At 43.6% G+C, this 23,638-nt stretch overlaps 1 protein-coding gene across 1 annotated transcript; it reads left to right on the plus strand.

Annotated features, from left to right (window-relative positions):
• The first annotated feature begins 5,390 nt into the window (after nucleotides 1–5,390).
• Nucleotides 5,391–21,175, plus strand: LOC112230330 (signal recognition particle 68). Its single transcript, XM_024396570.2, has 16 exons — nucleotides 5,391–5,546; nucleotides 5,902–5,968; nucleotides 6,087–6,215; nucleotides 6,441–6,636; nucleotides 6,911–6,993; nucleotides 7,289–7,398; nucleotides 8,397–8,479; nucleotides 8,752–8,892; nucleotides 13,812–13,910; nucleotides 14,187–14,248; nucleotides 14,476–14,629; nucleotides 15,618–15,712; nucleotides 15,967–16,096; nucleotides 16,901–16,976; nucleotides 17,177–17,229; nucleotides 19,499–21,175. The coding sequence occupies exons 1-16, from the start codon at nucleotides 5,459–5,461 to the stop codon at nucleotides 19,724–19,726; spliced, it is 1,794 nt and encodes a 597-aa protein (XP_024252338.1). The 5' UTR covers nucleotides 5,391–5,458; the 3' UTR covers nucleotides 19,727–21,175.
• Nucleotides 21,176–23,638: the final 2,463 nt, after the last annotated feature.

Consider the following 23,638-nt stretch of genomic DNA (forward strand, 5'->3'; position numbering starts at 1 on the left):
GTTGTGGTGGTTCATTGTTCTATTCTGATTACTCATCCAGCATTTTATTTTAGTGGATATTCAATTAAAACAATTACATCAGGACACAAAATAATTATTATAGCAAACATTCCTAATTGCACAAGTATAATCGTTAGGAGGTAAAAGAACGTAAGATAATGGATGAAGACTTGTATCATTTTCTTGTCCATACGGCAGTGACGTAGCCAGCTTTACTTCCTGGTGCTCCCAGTCCACGCATTTCACATGGTTGCAATTATTTTAGATATAGACGTGTATGTGTATATATGTTACTTTATTACATTACTTTGTCAGGCTTTGCCAAAACTATTCGTTTAAGTGCAGTAACTTTCAAATGTCCATTTTCTAACGTGATTTCAGCCTACGAATGACTCCTAAAATGTGAGACCCCACATTATGCATTGCTAGTTTAATTTCAGCTTGACGCATGCTTAACGAAATGAGTGACCACTAAACATGCTCATTTACTGTGTTAGACGACTCATCTGGAGATGTGAGAATATACCAAAAACGTCACTATGCTGCCAGATGGATTTTACGCTTCAGTACTGCATCTTCTGCCAGGTCTGTCGCTGAGTACTCCGACCACACCAAAACACTGATGCAGCTATTCACTGACAGGTCACTTTTATTACATGGCTTCTGGCCAACTTCATAAAGATTTTTTTCCAACTGTGGCTATGGACCACTTGGTGTGGAACGTAAAAATAACATTATTGAACAATGGTGGAACTCTGTGATAGGTGTTCGGCATAAGCACTCTACACATAAGTAAGGACAGAACTGCTGAGAGGGATGGACAATTGAGTTGTTGACACCGAGAACCTACGTCAAATACTTTCCCAGAGAGCTAAGCAAGGACCAACTTATTCAGAAGCTACAGCCCCTTAACCAGAATGGTGCATCTGTTCGAGACAGTCTTTTCCAAGGTAACGATCATTGGATGTTGTATTGAACACCTCTACTATTTTTGCATGTGCGTGTAACCGATGTGAAATGGCTAGCTAGTTTTTTAAAACCACATTTTCGTACCCTACAAAAAGAAATTGAACTGTATTTTAAGACGGTTAAATGCTCTACTAACAAAAAAGCTGTTAGAATTGTAAGTATATGTATGTCCCTTAAGGTCCTTGTGATATTGTACCCCCTAGCTCGATTTTCCATTGTAATCTTTGTATGCTTATGTTCCCTCATGTGCTTTATGTATTGATTTGTTGTTAATAAATAAATACAATTAAAAAGGTCAGCACCTCAGGAGTAAATGTCAGTTGGCTTTTCATAGCTGGTCATTCAGAGTTAGAGACAGCAGGTGCGGTAGAGAGAGCGAGTCGAAAACATCAGGTCCGGGACAAGGTAGCACGTCCGGTGAACAGGTCAGGGTTCCATAGCTGCAGGCAGAACAGTTGAAACTGGAGCAGCAGCATGAGGAGGTGGACTGGGGACAGCAAGGAGTCATCAGACCAGGTAGTCCTGAGGCATGGTCCTAGGGCTCTGGTCCTCTGAGAGAAGAGAAAGAGAATTAGAGAGAGCATAAATTAAAACAGGACATCGGATAAGACAGGATTAATACTCCAGATATAACACATGCAATTGTGATCGTTGTCTGTAACTTATGATCGTTGTCTGTAACCTGTACCATAACCCCACCACCACGGGGCACTCTGTTCACAACGTTGACATCAGCAAACTGCTCGCCCACACGACGCATTTTTTTTTTTATTTATTTTTTTAACCTTTATTTAACCAGGCAAGTCAGTTAAGAACACATTTTTATTTTCAATGACGGCCTGGGAACAGTGGGTTAACTGCCTGTTCAGGGGCAGAACAACAGATTTGTACCTTGTCAGCTCAGGGGTTTGAACTCACAACCTTCCGGTTACTAATCCAACTCTCTAACCACTAGGCTACCCTGCCATCTGCCCGGTACAGTTGAAACTGGGATTAATCCTTGAAGAGCACACTTCTCCAGCATGCCAGTGGCCATCTTAGGTGACCATTTGCCCACTGAAGTTGGTTACGACGCTGAACTGCAGTCAGGTCAAGACCCTGGTGAGGACAATGAGCACACAGATTAGTTTCCCTGAGACATTTTCTGACAGTTTGTGCAGAAATTCTTTGGCTGTGCAAACCCAGTTTCATCATCTGTCCTGGTGACTGGTCTCAGACGATCCGCCAGGTGAAGAAGCCAGATGTGGAGGTCCTGGGCTGGCATGGTTACACGTGGTCTGCGGTTGTGAGGCCGGTTGGAAGTACTTCCAAAATCTCTAAAACGACGTTGGAGGCAGCTTATGGTAGAGAAATTAACATTTATTTCTCAGGCAACAACTCTGGTGGACATTCCTGCAGTCAGCATGCCAATTGCACGCCCCTCAAAACTACTAGAGACACCTGTGGCATTGTGTGACAAAACTGCAAAACTTTTTGAGGGGAAATGGAAGTGAATGAGGGTGAGTTAAGTGAGGTGGAAGGTGTGGTGAAAAGCTTGGCGCCCGAGCCTGGCATCAATGGACATGATAAAGAAGAGTCTGGTCCAGTAGTAGTGACCTTTTTGGAGAAAGTGGATCCTTGCCTTTTGGCAGATCCATTTGTTGTTTCAGGGTGGGTGAGAAAGGAGTTGGGTGCCGTTGAATCAGTTAAGGTAACCCATGGTGGACTTGTGATATTTGTTTGTGTTTCTTCTGACCAGAGGGAGTGGGCGCTCTGTGTTACCTAACTTGGGTCAAGATCTGTTTCTTGCTTTGCTCTTAGGAACAGGGCACCATTGTAAGGATTGATTTCTGGTGAAGCGTTAAGTGTGGATGTGGGGCAATTGAAGTTGATTCCTGGTGTTTGTGACGCCCGCCGTTTGGTGCGACGCAGTACCAGTGGTGAAGCAGAGGAGTCACTGTCAATCCTGAGTTTTGAGTCAGTCTTTAAATCAAATCAAATGACTTTTTATTGGTCACATACACATGGTTAGCAGATGTTAACGTGAGTGTAGCGAAATGATTGTGCTTCTAGTTTCGACAGTGCAAAAATATCTAACAAGTAATCTAACAATTCCCCAACAACTACCTAATACACACAAATCTAAAGGGATGGAATAAGAATATGTACATATAAATATATGGATGAGCGATGGCCGAGCGGCATAGGCAAGGTGCAATAGATGGTTTAAGGTACAGCATATACATCAAATCAAATTTGATTTGTCACATACACATGGTTAGCAGATGTTAATGCGAGTGTAGCGAAATGCTTGTGCTTCTAGTTCTGACAATGCAGTAATAATCCAACAAGAAATCTAACTAACAATTCCAACAACAAAAAAACTACTGTCTTATACACAGTGTAAGGGGATAAAGAATATGTACATAAAGATATATGAATGAGTGATGGTACAGAGCAGCTTAGGCAAGATACAGTAGATGGTATCGAGTACAGTATATACATATGAGATGAATAATGTAAGATATGTTAACAGTATTAAAGTGGCATTGTTTAACGTGACTAGTGATCCATTTATTAAAGTGGCCAGTGATTTGAGTCTCTATGTAGGCGGCAGCCTCTCTGAGTTAGTGATTGCTGTTTAGCAGTCTGATGGCCTTGAGAAAGAAACTGTTTTTCAGTCTCTTGGTCTCAGCTTTGATGCACCTGTACTGACCTCATCTTCTGGATGTTAGTGGGGCGAACAGGCAGCGGTTCGGGTGGTTGTTGTCCTTGATGATCTTTTTAGCCTTCCTGTGACATCGGGGCTGTAGGTGTCTTGGAGGGCAGGTAGTTTTCCCCCGGTGATGCATGTGCAGACAGCACCACCCCCTGGAAAGTCTTGCGGTTGATGGCGGTGCATTTGCCGTACCAGGCGGTGATACAGCCTGACAGATTGCTCTCAATTGTGCATCTGTAAAAGTTAGTGAGGGTTTTAGGTGACAAGCCAAATTTCTTCAGCCTCCCGAGGTTGAAGAGGCCCTGTTGCACCTTCTTCACCACACTATCTGTGTGGGTGGACCATTTCAGTTTATCTGTGATGTGTACGCCGAGGAATTTAAAACTTTACTCCTTCTCCACTACTGTTCCTTCGATGTGGATCGAGGGGTGCTCCTAACAAAGCCATGTTAGGATATATCAGTTATCCTGTTAGAGCTTTTGTGGCGAATCCACTGCGGTTTTTCAGGTGCAATGTTTATGGTCATGTTGCCGCAGTTTGAAGGAGGGAGATTCCAAGATTTGGGAAGTGTGCAGGAGGGCATGGGATGGAGGATTGTGTCATTTTGGTGGATAACATTTTGTGTGTTAACTGTAGGGGTGCCCATGTTGCTGGGGATCAGAAGTGTCCGGTGCGAGAGAGGGAGGTTGAGGTGGCTAGAGTCAGAGTATTGCAGAAGGTGTGGTATGCTGATGTAGTGAAGAAAGTAGAGGATGATTCAAGGGTGAGGTATCCTGAGAAGATCCCTTTGAGTAGTAGATCTGTGTCAGCACAGAGGGATAGGCCAACGAGTGACATGCTTCAGTAAGGTTGACTTCAAAGCAATGTAGCAATGTACTTCATAGCAATGTACTTCAATCAACTGTACTGCTGAAATGGAATGTCAATCACAGAAAACAGATGTGGTGTCAGCTGTAGAGAAGTATTTGGGTATGCCAGATTTGACTTTAGAATAGTTTTATTTAATAATTGTTTACTTCAGGAGAGTTACAGGGTGTGTTGAGTGGTGGTGTTCCGTCCTCCCAGGCCATTGGCATGGTGCAGGAGTAGATAGGGTCAACGTAGTGGAATTGGGTAGTGGCAATTTAATGAATGTATGACTAGTTTTGAATTATTAGTTTTTGTGTGTATGTGTGGCAGGTAGCCTAGTGGTTAAAGCGTTGGGCCAGTAACCAAAAAGGTTGCGAGTTTGAATCCCCGAGCTGACAAGGTAAAAATCTGTTGTTCTGCCCCTAAACAAGGCACTGTTCCTAGGCTGTCATTGTAAATAAGAATTTGTTCTTAACTGACTTGCCTAGTTAAAAAAAATTATAATGGGTTTATATTATAGTCCAGTTGGGGGCGGTAATGCAGTATATTGGATCCCACCTGCTGTTAAACTCAGAAGACGAAGATGGTGTATGCATTATCTTGGCAAAGGAGAAAATGCTCACTAACAGGGATGTAAACTAATGTGTGCAGTTTTTTTTTTTTTTTTTTTTTTTTTGCGATTTGTGCGTATGGAAACTTTCTAGGATATTTTATTTCAGCTCATGAAACATGGGAATAACACTTATGTGTTTGCGTTTATGTTTTAGTATAATTGTTTTTTTCGTGTTGTTGAACTGTTTTGAATTATGTGCTTCACTGGTGTTGCGTGTCATGTGTAAACATGGCAAGAATTGCGTAAAAAGGTATGATGACGCTGACGCTTGAGTTTACTTCCGGTGCATTTCTTCGGGTCAGTTTGGACGTGTGCTGCTAGCAGAAAAAATGGCCTTAGACAAGCAAAATGAAGGAAAAATATTGCCTATGGATGAGAATAAAGAAAATACAACGGAAGATGGAATAGGACTGGAGAGTATCCTTTCTAAAGCTATAAAGCTGACCCGGGACCAATATGTAATTTTGCGACACCAGTATTTTTTGGTGGAGGTGGGCTTGCCTAACTAACGTTGGTTAGCTAACGTGATGCCGGAAGGCTAGCGCTACGTGTCCTTAGAAAAGCGGTTTACAGATGTTTTCATTAGAATATTGCTAAAATAATGTTTAAGTAAATTAACATTGTCAACCTGCTACATCCATCACATAATGCAAATCCACTGCTAAAGTATATTTACTGTGATCTTTTCTCATGCGCCACTGTGTAGGTAACGTTAGCTAGCTAAAGGTTCCTGTGTGAATGTAGTAGACTGGCCCTTAACGCAGACTTGCAGTTCTCCAGATCATCAAGGACTCCCAGCAACAACATGGCTTGCGACACGGGGATTATCAAAGATACAGGTGAGATTGAGGACTGGACTATGGCAGCGAATCGGAGTTTGACAATCATAGACCATACCTTCTGTTGGCTCATAGTTACACACTGTAAAATTCACCCATCTCTTTCTCTCTGTCCTAGGGGGTACTGCTCCCGGCGCTTGCGTCGTCTGCGCAAGACCCTGGGCTTCAAGTGCGGCAACAGGCACAAGTTCACTGGGAAGAAAGTGACTGTCGAGATGCTCTCTGACAACCGGTACTCTGACAACAGGTAATAGCACCCGTTCCCGTTCTTACAACAGTATTAAAGTACAACTGGATTTACAATCCAAATACTTCATGCATGATGTGCATGAAAGCTGCCGGCAACCATAATTTGGTTCTAGAACTACAATCAAAATACTCATAATGCATGGAGTGCCCAGAGAGGCACCAAAATAGCAGCCAGCACTAAAGTTGGTCCAAGTCCCTTGAATATAACAAATCCTCTTTTTAGGTATCTACTGCTGGTACTGATGGAGGCTGAGCGGGCGTGGAGCTACTCCATGCAGCTGAAGCAGGAGGCCAACACAGAGCCCCGCAAGCGCTTCCACCTGCTGTCCCGCCTGCGGAAGGCCGCCAAACATGGAGAGAGGCTGGAAAAGCTGTGTGAGAGCCCTCGTGTAGATGCCAAGACCAAACTGGAAGCACAGGTAGGGTAATGCCCTGACCTGGAGAGCCAGTGACTTTCCCTGTTGTTTCACCTTCATTTACTTCAACATGTGGTTCAAATTCTGTGCAAGTGAAGTAACAATTTAACTGAAACTAATATTTAAAGACAAATATTTATCAGTTGAGGAACCAACAGTCTAGGCAGCTGGGCGTGTCCTTGAGGAAAGAGCGCCTCAGGGCCCTGTCTTTCTAACCTAGCGGAAATAGCTGCTGATGACCTCTGAATTAATAATAATGAATGCAACTTGTCTGCAGGCCTACACCTCCTACCTGAGTGGCATGGTGCGCTTTGAGCTGCAGGAGTGGAAGGATGCCATGGAGGCCTTCAACAAGTGCAAGTGAGTCTGACCCTACTATGCTACCTAAAGGCCGTGGTGTGGCCCTTTTTTTGATTGCTGAGCTTTTGATCTAGCGTATTAAGATAATTTCACATGGGGCAAATGAGGCCTCAAGAATGTAGGCTACATTGTATGTTGACAGATGTCAAGTTGTCTGTTTACAAGATGTACCTACGTGTAGACGTGTGCTTAACATATCCAAACACATTCAGCATATAGCTGTGTTCTCGGACCACCATCTTGCTACTTGTGAACGATAGAAAATTCCATGTGTCTGTATTGTAACCTCTCTCAGGACCATCTATGAGAAGCTGGCCAGTGCCTTTACTGAGGAGCTGGCAGTGCTGTATCACCAGCGTGTGGAGGAGATCTCACCCAATATCCGTTATTGTGCTTACAACATAGGTAGGCGACACATGCATCCCGTCGCTCAGATTGACAGTGGATTGCACTTTCATTTGCATTCACACCTCTCATATCGACAAAATCACATACACCTCCGTTCAAGACTTTGGGATCACTTAGAAATGTCCTTTTTTAAAGAAAAGCACTTATTCTAACCATTAAAATAACTTCACATTTATCAGAAATACACTAGACATTGTCAATGTTGTACGGAAAGGCGAATCTAAGTTTGAGGTGTTCGGATCACAAAGGACATTCGTGAGATGCAGAAAATATGCTGGAGGAGTGCTTGATGCCATCTGTCAATAATGGTCTGGGGGTGTTTTGGTGGTGATAAAGTGGGAGATTTGCAAAGGGTCAAATGGATCTTGAAGAAGGAAGGATATCACTCCATTTTGCAACACCATGCCATACCCTGTGGACGGCGCTTAATTGGAGCCAATTTCCTCCTACAGCAGGACAATGACCCAAAGCACAGCTCCAAACTATGCAGTAACTATTTAGGGAAGAAACAGTCGGCTGTTATTCTGTCTATAATGGTGTAGCCAGCACAGTCACCGGATCTCAACCCTACTGAGTGGTTGTGGGAGCAGCTTGACCATATGGTATGTAAGAAGTGCCCTTCAAGCCAATCCAACTTGTGAGAGGTGCTTCAGGAAGCATGGTGCGAGATTTCTTCAGATTACCTCAACAAATTTAGAATGCCAAAGGTCTGCAAGGCTGTAATTGCTGCAAATGGAGGATTCTTTGACGAAAGCAAAGTTTTGAAGGACACAATCATTATTTGTCACCTTGTCAACGTCTTGACTATATTTCCTATTCATTTTGCAACTCATTTCATGTATGTATTCATGGAAAACAAGGACATTTCTAAGTGACCCCAAACTTTTAAACGGAAGTATATGCATTCTACCGCTTCTCTCTTTCCCACACACACACACAACTCATTCCTGTTCATTTGACTGGTCCTGAACAACCCTACTCCCCTCTGACTCCAGGTGACCAGAATGCCATGAATGAGCTGATGCAGATGAGGCTGAGTGCAGGAGGAGGAGGGGGCATGATGGCTGAGAAACTAGAGGTCAGTGTGTGGGGGGTCCCTCTCACTGTAGAACACATGCATGGTAACTACTAATTTACTACTGGAAAGTAGGGCCATACATCTGTCCCTACATCATCTATATTTTACTTGTTAGTGCAGAGAGAATCACTTTGTTCCATTGTCCATACTGTTATACCACTTAGAATGCAGGCCCAAGACATTGCTCTCTTTATCAGTAGTAGGCTAGTGTGGATGTTGGAACAGACCTGTCTTATGTAGCATACTGTTGAATGATTATGGTATTGTTCCAGGCCCTAATCACACAGACGAGAGCCAAGCAGGCAGCCACCATGAGTGAGGTGGAGTGGCGAGGCCGAACGGTGCCCGTCAAGATCGACAAGGCCCGCATCTTCCTGCTGGGCCTGGGAGACAACGAGGCCGCCATCGCCCAGGTCAGTGACCTTACCAAGGGACTGGTCACATTATCACACTGCTGAGCCAAAGCAGAACTTGACTGTTCTGGTTTCGCATCCACCGCAGTTAATAGAAAGGACCATGTGAAAATAAAATATCCGAGCCGGCACAGTACGATTCAGGTCAGCACGGTAGTGTTAAAAGGAGGGCTCGACATTAACGCTTGTCCTCTTGTCTGGGACAAGCAACAACAACAAGTCGGACAAGCAGAATATAGATTTGTTGTCCGGCTGGACAAATAATTTGCACGTCAAACAATTGCTCAGATTCGAATTGAATCTAAGCGCCTTCTAGATGTGTTGTCTCGCGCACCGTTTTCCCGATCTCTGCAGAGAGCATCTGAGTAGAAATATTGTATTGCGTTGACAGGCACGAGCTGTCTTTCAATCACCCGTGGTTGCAAGGTGCACTTTTTGAGATCACCCTGTGAGCATTTGTTTATTCCTTGCTAGCTAGTGAGTTATTTGCCCAGTTGTTTTTGGTCAGCAAACAGGGTTTGTACGTTCAGAAAAACATGTGCATTACCTGTGTGCAAGTGGGCCGTTGCCCGAGAGCGATGGAGACATGGCAGCATGTAGCCTATTAAATAATGATAGACAACAGACTAACTAGTGAGGAAAATTGTTAAACCCTACTCGTGTTCGTTCTTTGCCTCTTCCAACATGCTTATCAGTCACCTGGGGGGCAGTAACTTGAGCTTTCAGACAAGTCAAGAAACTGTCCAACTGACAAGTGGCTTAATGTTAATGTCAAGCCCTGAAAAGGATTTTGCTGTTCTGCTTGGCCACCTCTGCTTCATTATGGGCTAGTGTGAAGTAGCTATGGGGCCAGTAGCAAACTTATGAGCCTAGTGAACAAGGATGCCTTATGAACTCGAGAATCTGTTTGTGAACAGGGGTTTAGTGGCGCAGCCTAGTCGGTGCTCTATCTTTAGCAGTATCAAGCTGTTATCAACGAGTCTGTAGTGAGAGGTTACCCTTAAAGGCAGGTCGGGAGTCCCAACGGTGGCTATCGTCTCGTGTCGTTCACCTTGGGTCTCAGTATGTGGCGTTCGCTCCACTACAGTTCACTGACAGGTGTCTCTTGTCAGACTCTTCTTACCTTCCCTGTCGGTCTTCCTGTCGACCTTCCTCTTCCACCCTGCGGCCACACCAGTCACACCCACCTGCACTTGGCTCTGGCATGCTGCCACTCGTGCTGTCAAACTGCATTCCATGCATAGCAACTCACATGGCTACACCCATCAGCCCTAGTGTCTATGGACAGACTAGCATCGGAGCGAAATGGTTATCAGTTTGGGAGTGGGACCATCGTTTCTGTTAGATGTAGCATTACATGTAATTGTTGTGCTTACACTTTTGAAGTAAGGCTGAATTTGGGTCTGGTCATAAATTACCCTCCTACCTGTCCACAACCAGTTGTATCCAAATTTGCTTTTTGAGTCGAGGGTGAACATTTCATGCACTTTGATCTATAATTGGTATGTCAGTCAATGATTCTGTTACGTTTATGGGAAGGTACCATTTTGATGTGAGGAACACAAGGGTTCAGAACCAGTTGGACCATAATACCTTTCCCCCTATGGCTGCCTCTACTTCTACACTCTCCTTTTATCTACCTCAGTTGTCTAAAGTTATGGCCCATTTTATACAGAGAAATTGCTATAGTAGACAATGTAACCAGTCACAACCCTCCTTTTACTTGTATCATTGCACATCCTGCAAATCACCAGTAGAGTGACAATTTTGAATCCATTTTCACATTCACTATGTTGGTAATGCTTACATACTCTAAAAGTAGCTTTGATCCCACTCTGATATGCCTGTGGAGTATATTATGTCCAACAATTCATATAGAATATCTAAACATTTCAATATTCATGTTTCTATATTTCAATATTCATAAATGTATGAACATTAAAATACTTCATTTGACATGCGTTTTTGCTTTGTAGCACACAAATGAAACATTATGGAATCTTAAAAGGAGGCCTAGGTAAGGTCAAAATGTCATATGGCAACTATTTTATTTCTCATTTCTGCTTTTTATATTTGACATTTGTATCTGTCAACATTCCTTCCTCCAAAGGACTTCTGCGGGTTACATTTGTCTGGGTACGTGAGGAATCCCTCAACCATTCCAACGGAACTGCCATTTAAGGCCATGCGCAAGCCCTAGGGGACATACTGAAGAAGGATGCGCCATCCCGTTCTCTGTGAAAGCACAGAAGACACCAGACTGGTTCTCCCAGTCCTTTTAGGGGCTAGGTGTTGCCAGGGTGGTGGCACTGGTTTGTGTGTCACCACAAGACACCCTCACTACATGCTGGATGGATAGGAGTGAATGTTACTTCATTGTCTGCCCACTACGAATTTGTGTTCAATGGCAACTTTCACAGCTTTTCATTTTCATTATCTCCAGCACAGTAACATTTACATATGTGAAAATGGTGGAGTTCTACTTTTTGTAGAAAAATATATTATGTTAACACATTCTACCCGATGACATTAAACGTTACATTTGAAAAACAGTGATTTTCAAACACTGAGATTCATGGTGAAGTGGAGAGCAAGAAAATGCCATCCCTCTGGCTAGAAACTTCTTAAAGGATTTATTTTTATATATATATATATATATATATTTTTTTTTTATCCTACCCTGTGTGTGTCACACAGTAGGTTTCCATCCAATTGGGGGCAGAATTTGATGCGGATATTCCAAAATCCACAAAACGGACTTTGAAAAATCAGTGTGTGACGATGTAATGCACACAATGTACTTTCTCTCTTACGTTCATGTACCGGGAACAATGTTGAAAGTTAAATGTGTTTCCATCACATTTTCAACTGTCTCAAACTGTTGCGTTAAATAGTAAATGTCCCTACTCTGGTCAGATACACTGTGTCGGGTTGGGCGTTATCCAGATTTTCATAGTCCTACTGTTTCTGTACCATGCCGGGGTATACGGTAGTAACGGTGCACGCAAGGGGCGCAAAATATTTTTTAAAGTTTAAGTAGTTAGATTTTTTTATTTCGCACAACAATTTAGGCAACCGGGATGTTGATCACGGAAAAGATTGGTTGTCTGTGCTGTAAACCAGAACCGTGATCTTTACATCTAGCCGCCAGATGTCAAGTTAGCAAACCAAATGCATAGCTGGAGCCTGTAGCTTTCTAATAGTTGTTGTTATAAGCAGGGGCGTAGCGTGCACCCTCGTACACATAATAAACATTTAAACAATGTGTGCGGGTGCACGCTTACGCCCCTGTTTTTTAAAACGAAATCTAAGCTGTGTCCAAATTATGTCCAGCTAAGATCTCCGGCAGATGCATTTGGTTCACTTTTTCTTTTGGCCGGTGTTCAAATCATACCGCCGGTATGTCGAAATACCCCGGTATACTGTCTAACCGGTATACCGCCCAAGCCTAACAGTGCGGGTAGGCTACTCAACATGACGCAATTAAGAGCGAGAATATCTTTATTGTCAAATGGCAGTCGAGCATCGATCAGCATGTCACCAGAATAAGTCCTTCAATTTATTGGAAAGGTGCATCAACATCACCGGGCACTTTCACCACCCTGTGAAGTTCATCGGAAATTATTTAAACTGCCTAGCTTACTAAACTGCATGGTTTCCCGGAGTTGTCGTGGGACGACCACACACCATATCATCTCGTGACTCCAGTATAATGATTATAATGTCAATATTTGTGCATTTTAAGGAGTTTCCTCCACCATTTCTCACACAATTAATTTTACAGACACAAAAAGATCCCACCATGTTGAATGAACACTATCTTTCGGCATATATAAAATTATACTGAAACCATCAGGTTTCAACACAGCTGTTGTGATTTTAAAAATATATATATTTATAACCAGTTACTTTACCCGCATAACTGGATGGAAACTTGCTGAAGGATAAGCATTTTTTTTGTTGATATTTTTATATATTTTTTAAACACATCCATTTAAATGTGCCGTTTTCAAATATGTAGACACTGGTATGGTGCTGGAGATGAGGAATTGGAGGTTAAAAAGTGGTAGAATTGTCGGTTTTTAAGTAAAACATTCCCCGCCATGTTTTAGCACTTAAATCCATCCAATCTTAAATAATTTTGCGGCATCTTATCCTCTGAATCGGTGTACATGCTTGTGAGACAGTACATTTCAGAGGATTCGCCAGTGTCTTCTCTTTAGCTGACAAAAACACAAGCAATCATTAGTCAGCAGGTGAATATATAACAAACCATTTTTTTTATTAGCAACATTTTTTAAATTGAACATGGTCACTGCTAGGACGTTCAAACTAGGACATGTGAGTCATTGACGATACTTTTAATCTTTCTGACTAATCTTTGAAAATGACTGTTTATGTAAAAATGTCAGTCTAAACCACAACACTTGGCTGCCTCCCAAACCTGCAAGTTAGCCTACTGTAACGTACACAATAAGCCTGTGTTACATCTTGGGTGACAATGAAGAACAAGGCTTCTCTTTCACATCGGTCCTGAGCTACAGTAACTCTAGGAATGTACCTTCTACAGGAATGTCTACAGCAACCTGCTCTGCTGCATACTTCTCTCTCCCAGTCACAGCCTTACCCCAAGACTTACTTTTACACTAATATTTGCATGATTTAATCTGATTGGTACTGTAAGCAAGGTTCTAACAGGCAACCATTTCAAGTATGACACACGTGTGAGTAAAATGCTGCCGTGGGTATTTCCGCAGCACAAGGATAGGGAAGATCTCTCTTGCTTATGCCTCACGTCCTCTATCCTAATGTCCTTCTCAATACCCATTGGAGAAAATCAGGGGAGGTGTATATATGGAAATGTGAATTTATATTGTATGTCATATTTCTACTGGATCACCATTTTTTTTCCCCCACAGGCAGCCAATGAGGAGACCAAGGAGCGTCTGTACGAGACCCTACTAGCCGAGTGCCGAGACACCATCCAGGCGGTGAGGGAGGAGCTGAAAACTGAAGCGGTAGGTATGACTGACTGACACTGTAAGAGTTACAGACATGACTGTCTGGGTTACAGACTGACAAATTTGAGGTTATAGACTGATACATTTGAAGTTACACACATGACTGTTAGGGTTACGAACTGACCGGGGTTCACATTGATACTTGGGTTTACTGACCTGACGTAGTAAAGTTCATAGGATAAACAGTAACGTGAGTAGGAGGGTGAAGGACTGTACCAGACCCTGTCACTATCTGTCTATGGCTAAATGCTCCCTGACTTCTCAACTCTGCAGAAGCAGCGAGAGAGATCTGATGAAGCCAGTGGAAAGGTGTCCAACCTGCAGTTCCTGCACAGGTAAGAGAGGTCATTCTGTCTGACATTTTGTCAGAGGATGCGAGGCGACCCGATCTCCTCACCGCATCCTCAACTGTATTGGAGAATGTCCCTCCCCTCAGACTGTCTTCTCCAATGCGTTTTGAGAAGTTGAGAAATGCAAGCAAATATGAAATAAGAGCCTATCTGTACATGGGATCAGTCTTTGACCTGTGTTTGTGTATGTATGTGTGTGTGTCCCTCCATAGCTACCTGACCTACATCAAGCTGTGGACGGTGGTGAAGAGGAACGAGAGCATGGCCCACATGCTGCAGGCCAAGCTGAAGGAGCCGCAGACGGACGAGAACAAAAGGGGCCCTCGCCCCCAGGACCTCATCCGTCTCTACGACATCATCCTCCAGGTACAAACACACACCTGGGTCGTATTCAGTAGCCACAAAACGGAAGGAAACCGAGTAAAACAGGGCGGTACTACCCGAGGTCGTCCAATAAAAACCTTTTTTTAGTTCTATTGAAAAATGTTTTGCTGTTGTGTGCACTAATGAATACACCTCTAACACAACACAATGTAACATATCTGGCACGTTCCAAATGTCTGTCCTTGTCATCTCATAATGTTACACTAATTGATAGTGAAACTAGATGGTATGATATTTTCCTGCTTCATAACCACAAAACATCCAAACCATTCATAGAGTTGGAGAAAGTTCAAATACCTCTATTTACTCAGCATACCCAGGGTCAAGTCCAAAAACTATACTGAACAGATATATAAACGCAACATATAAAGTGGTTTCATGAGCTTAAATAAAAGATCCCAGAAATGTTCCATACGTATTTCTCTCAAATTTTGAGTACAAGTTTGTTTACATCCCTGTAAGTGAGCATTTAGCCGAACATCCACCCGACAGGTGTGGTAGATCAAGAAGCTGATTAAACAGCAGGATCATTACACAGATGCACCTTGTTCTGCGGACAATAAAAGGCTACTCTAAAATGTTCAGTTTTGTCATACAACACAATGCCGCAGATGTGTCAAGTTTTGAGAGAGCATGTAATTGGCATGCTGACTGCAGGAATGTCCCCCAGAGCTGTTGCCAGAGATTAGAATTTTCATTTCTTTACCATAAGCCACCTCCAACGTCACTTTAGAAAAAGTGTCAGTATAGGCAACCTGCCTCACAACCATAGACCCCGTGTAACCAGCCCAGGTCTTCCACATCCGACTTCTTCACCTGCGGGATCGTCTGAGGGGGCCCGCCATTCAACCCTAATGTTAAGCCCGTAGAAATAGGATGTTTCTTTCTGACTTGTTCTATTTCCATGGTTAAGCCTCTACCCGTGAGTCAGCTTATCCTTGTTGATGTTGCCTCATGACTGTTTCTACAGAGTCTGGCTGAGCTGTCCACCCTGCAGGGGCTGGAGGAAGATCACACGTTCCAGAAGGAGGTGGCCCTCAAGATGCTGGTCTACAAGGCCTACAGGTCAGAGCTCACACCACGGAGGTCACGCATTGTGCACGCGCACACACACCGTCCACACACGTATTCCCACAGGTGTCTCTTCAAAGCCTTGATGTATAAGCTAGTAAAGAAATGTTGTGAACTGTGTGTAATCACACACACTTACTTGCTGTTTTGACCCCTGCCATTTAGCTGTTTCTGATCCGCCTCGGGCCAGAACAGAAGCGTACACACCAGTCACTAACGTCCCTGCTTTCTCTCTCTCTCTCCCCCAGGTGTTTCTTCATAGCCCAGTCGTACGTGCTGGTGAAGAAGTGGAGCGAGGCTCTGGTCCTGTATGAGCGGGTCCTGAAGTACGCCAAGGAGGTCCAGTCCAAGGCGAAGAGCCTCAACAACAGCCTGAAGGTATCAGACACTGACTGTGGCCAGTGTGTAAACGTCCCGCTTTAACATGCAGGTTAACTGCCAAAATAAAGGAAACGCTAACATAGTCTTTAATAGGGCGTTGATGCAACACGAGGCACAACGGCTTCAATGCACCTATGCGTGGCATAGATTCTGCAGGTGTCTGGAACTCTATTGGAGGGATGTGATGCCATTTTTTTCTCCCCCGTGAGACATTCCATAATGTGGTGGTGGGAAACGCCGTTTCAGACGCCGCTCCAGATCGCCCATAAGTGTTCAATTGGGTTGATCTGGTGACTGAGGCGGCCATGACGCGTGGTTTAAATCATTTTCATGCTCATCGACCCATTCAGTGACCACTCGTGCCACCTGGATGGGGTCATTGTCATCCTATGGGGGCATAGCCATGATAGCCAAAATAATGGACTTCCCAGTATTTTTATACATGACCCTAAGCATAATTAACTCGGCACTGTGTGGAAGCACCTGCTTTCAATATACTTTGTATCCCTCATCTATTCAAGTGTTTCCATTATTTTGACTGTTACCTATATCTACAACTCATGCGTTGAAAAGCTTTGTCTGTCAAATACTATTCATGTTATAGAATCAATTGGCTCTGAGTTTAAACCATTAAACCACCAATATCCACAAAGTAGGTGTTCTATTATCTTTTTGGGGTGGGGGGGTGTCTGTCATTGAAATGGGTGCATGTAGGTAAACATACGTGTTATTCATGATACTCTACTGTGGGACTGTCTAAAGGTGTCTTGGCCTAATGTTTTCTGTCTCCCTTGCCTAAAGGATCTGCCTGATGTGCAGGAGCTAATCACAGAGGTCAACGCTGAGAAATACTCGCTTCAGGCGGCAGCCATCTTAGGTGGGTGCCTGACTTGCAAGGGCAGCCATTTTGTTTCTATAGGGTAATACCCTTACCTGGGTTAGGCAACTTTATTTTTATTTACTTTTCTGCTCGACTTGTCATTGTTGTGACCTGACCGGTGTGTGTTTTGTAAGACTTGTGGTCTCTGGTTTATTTTGCCTGTGTTATGAAGCTGAGGGTGTGTGTTTGTATTTTAGACACGGAGGATGCTCCTGAAGCGCCCTCTCAGCAGAAGGTGAAAGACAACACGGTAAGAACAATCAAAATTAGCCTCCCACATGAAAACAAAGTCTCACAGCTAAACCCAATGTGCTCTAACTCTAATCTCTCGTGGAGACATTCTGCGTGTAATTACGGTGTTTGGGTTTTTTGTCACTGGTCATTTGAAGAAATCACAATTTCGCAGGTGTTAGCATCTTTTGAATTTTGGAAGGGGACATTTGGACGTAACTTGCAAAGAGAGGGTAGAGCTCCTCGTTCCACCCCTCATTCTATCATTTCTTGATCTCTTCTCTTAACATTGACCCAGAACTTAATCTTGCTGCTGACCAATTACGTGAGACTTTAGTTCTGGGTTAACTCTGACTCCTCTGTACCTCTCAAGTTCCAGCCCGGCCACTTTCTGGGCTATTTTCAGATAATGGTGGAGTGAATGAGAAGTGTAGTGAATACTACTGTGTGTTAGTTAGTTGTGCAGTAGTGAGAGGAAGTAATGTTGGGAATAGGAGTGGGCCTACCACAGATCATTGCCTTACATGGGCCAGTCTGTGGGAAAGAACACTCCCTGACCTGCCTTAGTCAATACAGGACAGAGCTGGAATGCTGCCTAGCAGACTGACATGGAAAAACGTCAATGTTTGGGTGAAATATCAGGAGGCCTCTGCCAGACATGCTAAACTCAGCAAAAAAAGAAACGTCCTCTCACTGTCAACTGCGTTTATTTTCAGCAAACTTAACATGTGTAAATATTTGTGTGAACATAAGATTCAACAACTGAGACACAAACTGAACAAGTTCCACAGACATGTGACTAACAGAAATTGAAAAATGTGTCCCTGAACAAAGGGGGGTCAAAATCAAAAGTAAGTCAGTATTTGGTGTGGCCATTAGCTGCATTAAGTACTTCAGTGCATCTCTGCTCATGGACTGCACAAGATTTGCCAGTTTTTGCTGTGAGATGTTACCCCACTCTTCCACCAAGGCACCTGCAAGTTCCCAGACATTTCTGGAGGGAACGGCCCTAGCCCTCACCCTCCGATCCAACAGGTCCCAGACGTGCTCAATGGGATTGGGCACGTCTGGTATGGCAGAACACTGACATTCCTGTCTTGCAGGAAATCACGCACAGAACGAGCAGTATGGTTGGTGGCATTGTCATGCTGGAGGGTCATGTCAGGATGTGCCTGCAGGAAGGGTACCACATGAGGGAGGAGGATGTCTTCCCTATAACGCACAGCGTTGAGATTGCCTGCAGTGACAAGCTCAGTCCGATGATGCTGTGACACACCGTCCCAGACCTTGACGGACCCTCCACCTCCAAATCGATCCCACTCCAGAGTACAGGCCTCGGTGTAATGCTCATTCCTTTGACGATAAATGCGAATCCGACCATCACCCCTGGTGAGACAAAACCGCGACTCATCAGTGAAGAGCACTTTTTGCCAGTCCTGTCTGGTCCAGCAACGGGGGTTTGTGCCCGTAGGCGACGTTGTTGCCGGTGGTGTCTGGTGAGGACCTGCCTTACAACAGGCCTACAAGCCCTCAGTCCAGCCTCTCTCAGCCTATTGCGGACAGTCTGAGCACTGATGGAGGGATTGTGCGTTCCTGGTGTAACTCGGGCAGTTGTTGTTGCCATCCTGTACCTGTCCCGCTGGTGTGATGTTTCTTGCCCTGGCCACATCTGCAGTCCTCATGCCTCCTCACAGCATGCCTAAGGCATGTTCACACAGATGAGCAGGGACCCTGGGCATCTTTCTGTGTTTTTCAGAGTCAGTAGGAAGGCCTCTTTAGTGTCCTTAGTTTGCATAACTGTGACCTTAATTGCCTACCGTCTGTAAGCTGTTAGTGTGTTAACGACCGTTCCACAGATGCATGTTCATTAAATGTATATGGTTCATTGAACAAGCATGGGAAACGGTGTTTAAACCCTTTACAATGAAGATCTGTGACGTTATTTGGATTGTTACGAATGATCTTTGAACGACAGGGTCCTGACGGGCATTTCTTGTTTATGTCATTGGGTAATCCCACACAGGATTGGGTTTCACTCTTAAATCTGTTATAGAAATGTCATGCTGCTATCATGAGCAGTGCATGTCGACATGGCAGGTATTAGTCGTTCACTACTGTACCTAGTGCTGGTTCATGAAAAATGACCTGCATTGGAACCATAGCGTATGTTTTCTGCTAGCTGGCAGACTAGTCAACCCTTATGACAGGTTCAAGTCATTTACTTTTACCAGTCCCTCTTCTCCATCTAATTTGTCTACCCCTTTTGGCTACCACCCCTCTCCATCCAGCCTCTGTGCGAGCGCCTGGAAACCTTCCACCTGGACCCCACCCTGGTGGGGAAGCAGCCCAACCTGGTCCAGTTCCCCCCTGACTTCCAGCCCATCCCCTGTAAGCCCCTCTTCTTTGACCTGGCACTCAACCACGTGGCCTTCCCACCCCTCGATGACAAGGTGGAGCAGAAGGGCAAGGGCGGCCTGACCGGCTACATCAAGGGCATCTTCGGCTTCGGCAGCTAAATCGAGTCCCAGGCTTTGGTGAGGCCTTCAGGTTGGAAGCAGCCAGATATTGATAAACAGGCTGAGTGGGTTTCTAGAAAACTGTCATCCATCTGAACTGTGGAGACAATGTCTGTCTGGAAATGGCACCCTGTTTCCTTATGTAGTAGACAATTAGGTCAAAAGTAGTGCACTGCGTAGGGTATAGAGCACCATTTCGAAATCTACCAGTTTGAGACTTCATGTTCTAGAGGTTTCCTGCCTTGTTTGTTCCCTTCAACAACCCCCAACACACTTTTACAGAGGGAAACAAACCCAATTGACTTACCTTGAATTATTTTCATTTTCAACTCTTAAAAGCGCTTTCATGTACCCAGTCTCAATGTCAGTATACAGGAGGGAGGGAGAGTAAGTGTTGTATCAATCACTATCAAACAGGAGGAACAGTATAAATGCAGCCCACAGGGTAAATCCACGACCAAGCCGTGATGTCTCGTAACACACTCGTTTCTGATCGTGGTCCTACTGTCAAAATTCTATCACCTCTGTATTGCCTCCAATTTCTTATGACTTTAATATCTAGATTGTGAGACAAGTTCTCAATTTCGAGAATAATGTATGCGTCTGTCTTGTCCTGCATGCCGTTGTGGGACCAATACATCTCTGCATGGTTGACAGTTAAAGTTAGACTAGACATCAGGATTGAAATTCCTTATACAACAATGGGGTTCAGTGGCCAATGACTTTATATTCGGTACAGGAAAGGACTCCAACGTGTTTATATTCTCTAATGAATAGACTTTTTAAAACATTTGTAACTTCTGTGTGTGACAAAAGACAGAATGACCTTTGGGGTCAAAGGTGACTGCTTAGGATTCCTTTTCGCCTCACCCCCGAAAGTCTGAGGCAGCATTCATGAACTTCTGTAAAAAAAAAAAACAACCCTAGTATGTCTAGAAATACAGTATTTTAGTACACACTACTTCATTGTATCAGTTAGCTCGTATTCCAACAGATTTTAAATGGGAGGGAGCGGCACCCTTTTTGAGTGCCTAACACCTCTTCAGCTTTTCCAGTACCAAAGCCAGTTCTGTAATCAAGAGTCTTCAGCTGTTCAACCGACCTCGCATTTGCCTATGATGACTGTGTTCTCCACTACAGGTTGTCAATTTACCTTCTGTCCTCTCTTCAATCTAAGTCTTTGTTTTCTCTTTAATTCAGGGTGATATAGGTCTTGTACCTTCTTATTTCAATGCGTTTTTTTGTTTCCCAATGTGGTCATGTATTAATGAACAGGATTTGGGTCAGATGCATGTTGGGATAGTTTCACGCATCGTCACCCAAGATGCCCGAAAAATGATTTCTGTAAACATGATTTGAAAACTAAGTGGAGTATTGAAGAGAAAATTGTGAGATGATGAATTATTTTCCAGACTTCTAATTAAAAAGAGACATTTGCTGCAAACGTGATCAGACTTTGTCCTTTTTTCCTCTCATGTCTAACTTGTTTCAAGATGTTATAACTGGGCTTTATGTCATTTTCACTCACACTTGTTTAATTTGACTGATACTGACTTTATACTGTAGCTTAGCTTCAATTGACAACCTCTATTACACCGACTTTATAAATCTGCTATTACAATGAAGTAATAAGGCACGAGGGGGGGTGTTTTTTTTTGGCTAATATACCATGGCTAAAGGCTGTTCTTAGGCGCAATGTGGAGTGCCCGCATACAGCCCTATGCTGTGGTATGTAGGCCATAAACCACAAACCCCTGAGGTGCCTTATTTCTATCAAATGGTTACCAACTTAATTAGAGCAGTAAAAATAAACACGTTGTCGTACTCGTTGTATACGGTCTGATATGCCACGGCTGTCAGCCAATCAGCAGTCAGGGCTTGAACCACACTGTTTTATAGTAGTGCTTTTGGCACTCCCACAGTCTATTAGTGTAGTTTCATGATCATAGGCTCTTGTGTCAGGTGTGAGCAGCATGAGATGCCTGTGCTGGGTGTGTTTTTGTTCCAGGCAGATATAACTTTCAAAGCTATAACCAGCCTCTTCCCACCACATAACATTTTTCCCTTGATCCCTTCTCGGTAACTGACAGCTGGGCTCTGTCATCACGAGCCGATATGTGCCTTCCACCACGCACACTTCAGACCCCATCAAATGCATTCTAACGTCGTGGTATGGGCCATTTTTGTGTGTGATAATAGGCCATGATCAGGAGTCATCATCAGTATGAGTAGATTATGATGTGCTGTCTGGTGAATCACTTTCCTTCTACTGTATGCATATCTATACAGGGTTATGTACTTCAATATAAAATGGCTAATCACAATCCTACTTGTGTGTACTAAATTAATGTGGTATTAGGCTAGATGTATTACACCTTCACTGTATACACAGGTTTATTGTTTTCCCATGCACTCTTACTGCAAAAGTGTTGCCATGGGAACCTTGAGGCTGGCAGCTTCTGGTGTTCCTTGTACTCCACACAACCGGTATAACAGCATGACAACTGAGTTTCCCTAGTGATTATGACAGTCATGTGGTATGGCATATCTAATTTTTAAAAATGTAGCCAGGTAAGTCAATTAAGGACAAATTCTTATTTACAATGACGCCTAGGAACAGTGGGTTAACTGGCTTGTTTAGGGGCAGATTGACAGATTTTTACCTTGTCAGCTCGGGGATTCAATCTAGCAACCTTTCGATTACTGGCCCAACGCTCTAACCACTAGGCTACCTGCTTCCCCAAATATAAAGAAATTGACAACCCTGCCCATTGATAAAAGCAGCCATATTTTCCACCTCATGGCCGTTCTTGAGGAAGACTAATGGGCATTACCAAAACACCTCAGGATTAGCAAAAACAGTAACGGTAATTATCAATCAATGGGCAAATAATAGCTTGGTTAAACCAGACGGAACATGTGACAAGTAAAACAAAAAGTTCCTTTATTGGCCCAATGGCTGTTTATGACAGGAGTAAAGTAATTTTATTTGGTTGTACATAAGTCGATACTGAACAAAAATATAAACGCAACATGTAAAGTGTTGGTCCCATTTAAAAAATTTGAACATTTTTTACCCCTTTTTCTCCCCAATTTCTTGGTATCCAATTGGTAGTTAGTCTTGTCTCATCGCTGCAACTCCCGTATGGACTCGGGAGAGGCGAAGGTTGAGAGCCATGGGTCCTCCGAAACATGACCCCACAGAGCCGGAATGCTTCTTGATACAATGCCCGCTTAACCAGGAAGCCAGCCACACCAATTTGTCGGAGGAAACATCGTACACCTGGCGACCGTGTCAGCGTGCATGCTCCCAGTCTGCCATGCCACAGGAGTCGCTAGAGCGCAATGGGACAAGGATAATCCTGACCGCCAAACCCTCCCCTAACCTAGACGACGCAGGGCCAATTGTGTGCCGCCCCATGGGTCTCCTGGTCACGGCCAGCTGCGATGGATCTCTAGTGGCACAGCTAGCGACTGCGATGTAGTGCCTTAGACCTAGGCCCTCCCAGGCCCACCCATAGCTGCGGCCCTGCCCAGTCATGAATTGATTTCAATTGACTGATTTCCTTGTATGAACTTTAACTCAATAAAAGTGTTGAAATTGCATTTATATATATTTTTTCAGTATAAAATTGTAAACAATTTAGATAGTCTAAGACAAATGAAACATTCAATAAATCAAAAGTTCAGTAAATAACAGGTAACTAAATTAAATTAAGGCAAACTAGGCAGATCAAATAAAAATATATAGTAAACCAAAATCAAACGACCATCAAAAAGAATTGAGGAAATAATCTATCAACAAAGAAAACATCTGAATGTCCTTTCGCAGTATGACATGGGGAAAGGAAAGATGAAGGTGATGTGGCTGGTGTGCAAACCCATTATTTCATTTTAGAATTGATTAAAATT

The sequence above is a fragment of the Oncorhynchus tshawytscha genome, linkage group LG32 (genome assembly GCF_018296145.1).
Source record: "Oncorhynchus tshawytscha isolate Ot180627B linkage group LG32, Otsh_v2.0, whole genome shotgun sequence".
NCBI lineage: Eukaryota > Metazoa > Chordata > Actinopteri > Salmoniformes > Salmonidae > Oncorhynchus > Oncorhynchus tshawytscha.

Coding starts and splice junctions, on each gene's coding strand:
- LOC112230330 (XM_024396570.2), top strand. CDS start 5,459: ATGGCCTTAGACAAGCAAAATGAAGGAAAAATATTGCCTATGGATGAG. Junction 15,713..15,966: donor CTGGTCTACAAGGCCTACAG/GTCAGAGCTCAC, acceptor TCTCTCCCCCAG/GTGTTTCTTCATAGCCCAGT. Junction 17,230..19,498: donor AGAAGGTGAAAGACAACACG/GTAAGAACAATC, acceptor CTCTCCATCCAG/CCTCTGTGCGAGCGCCTGGA.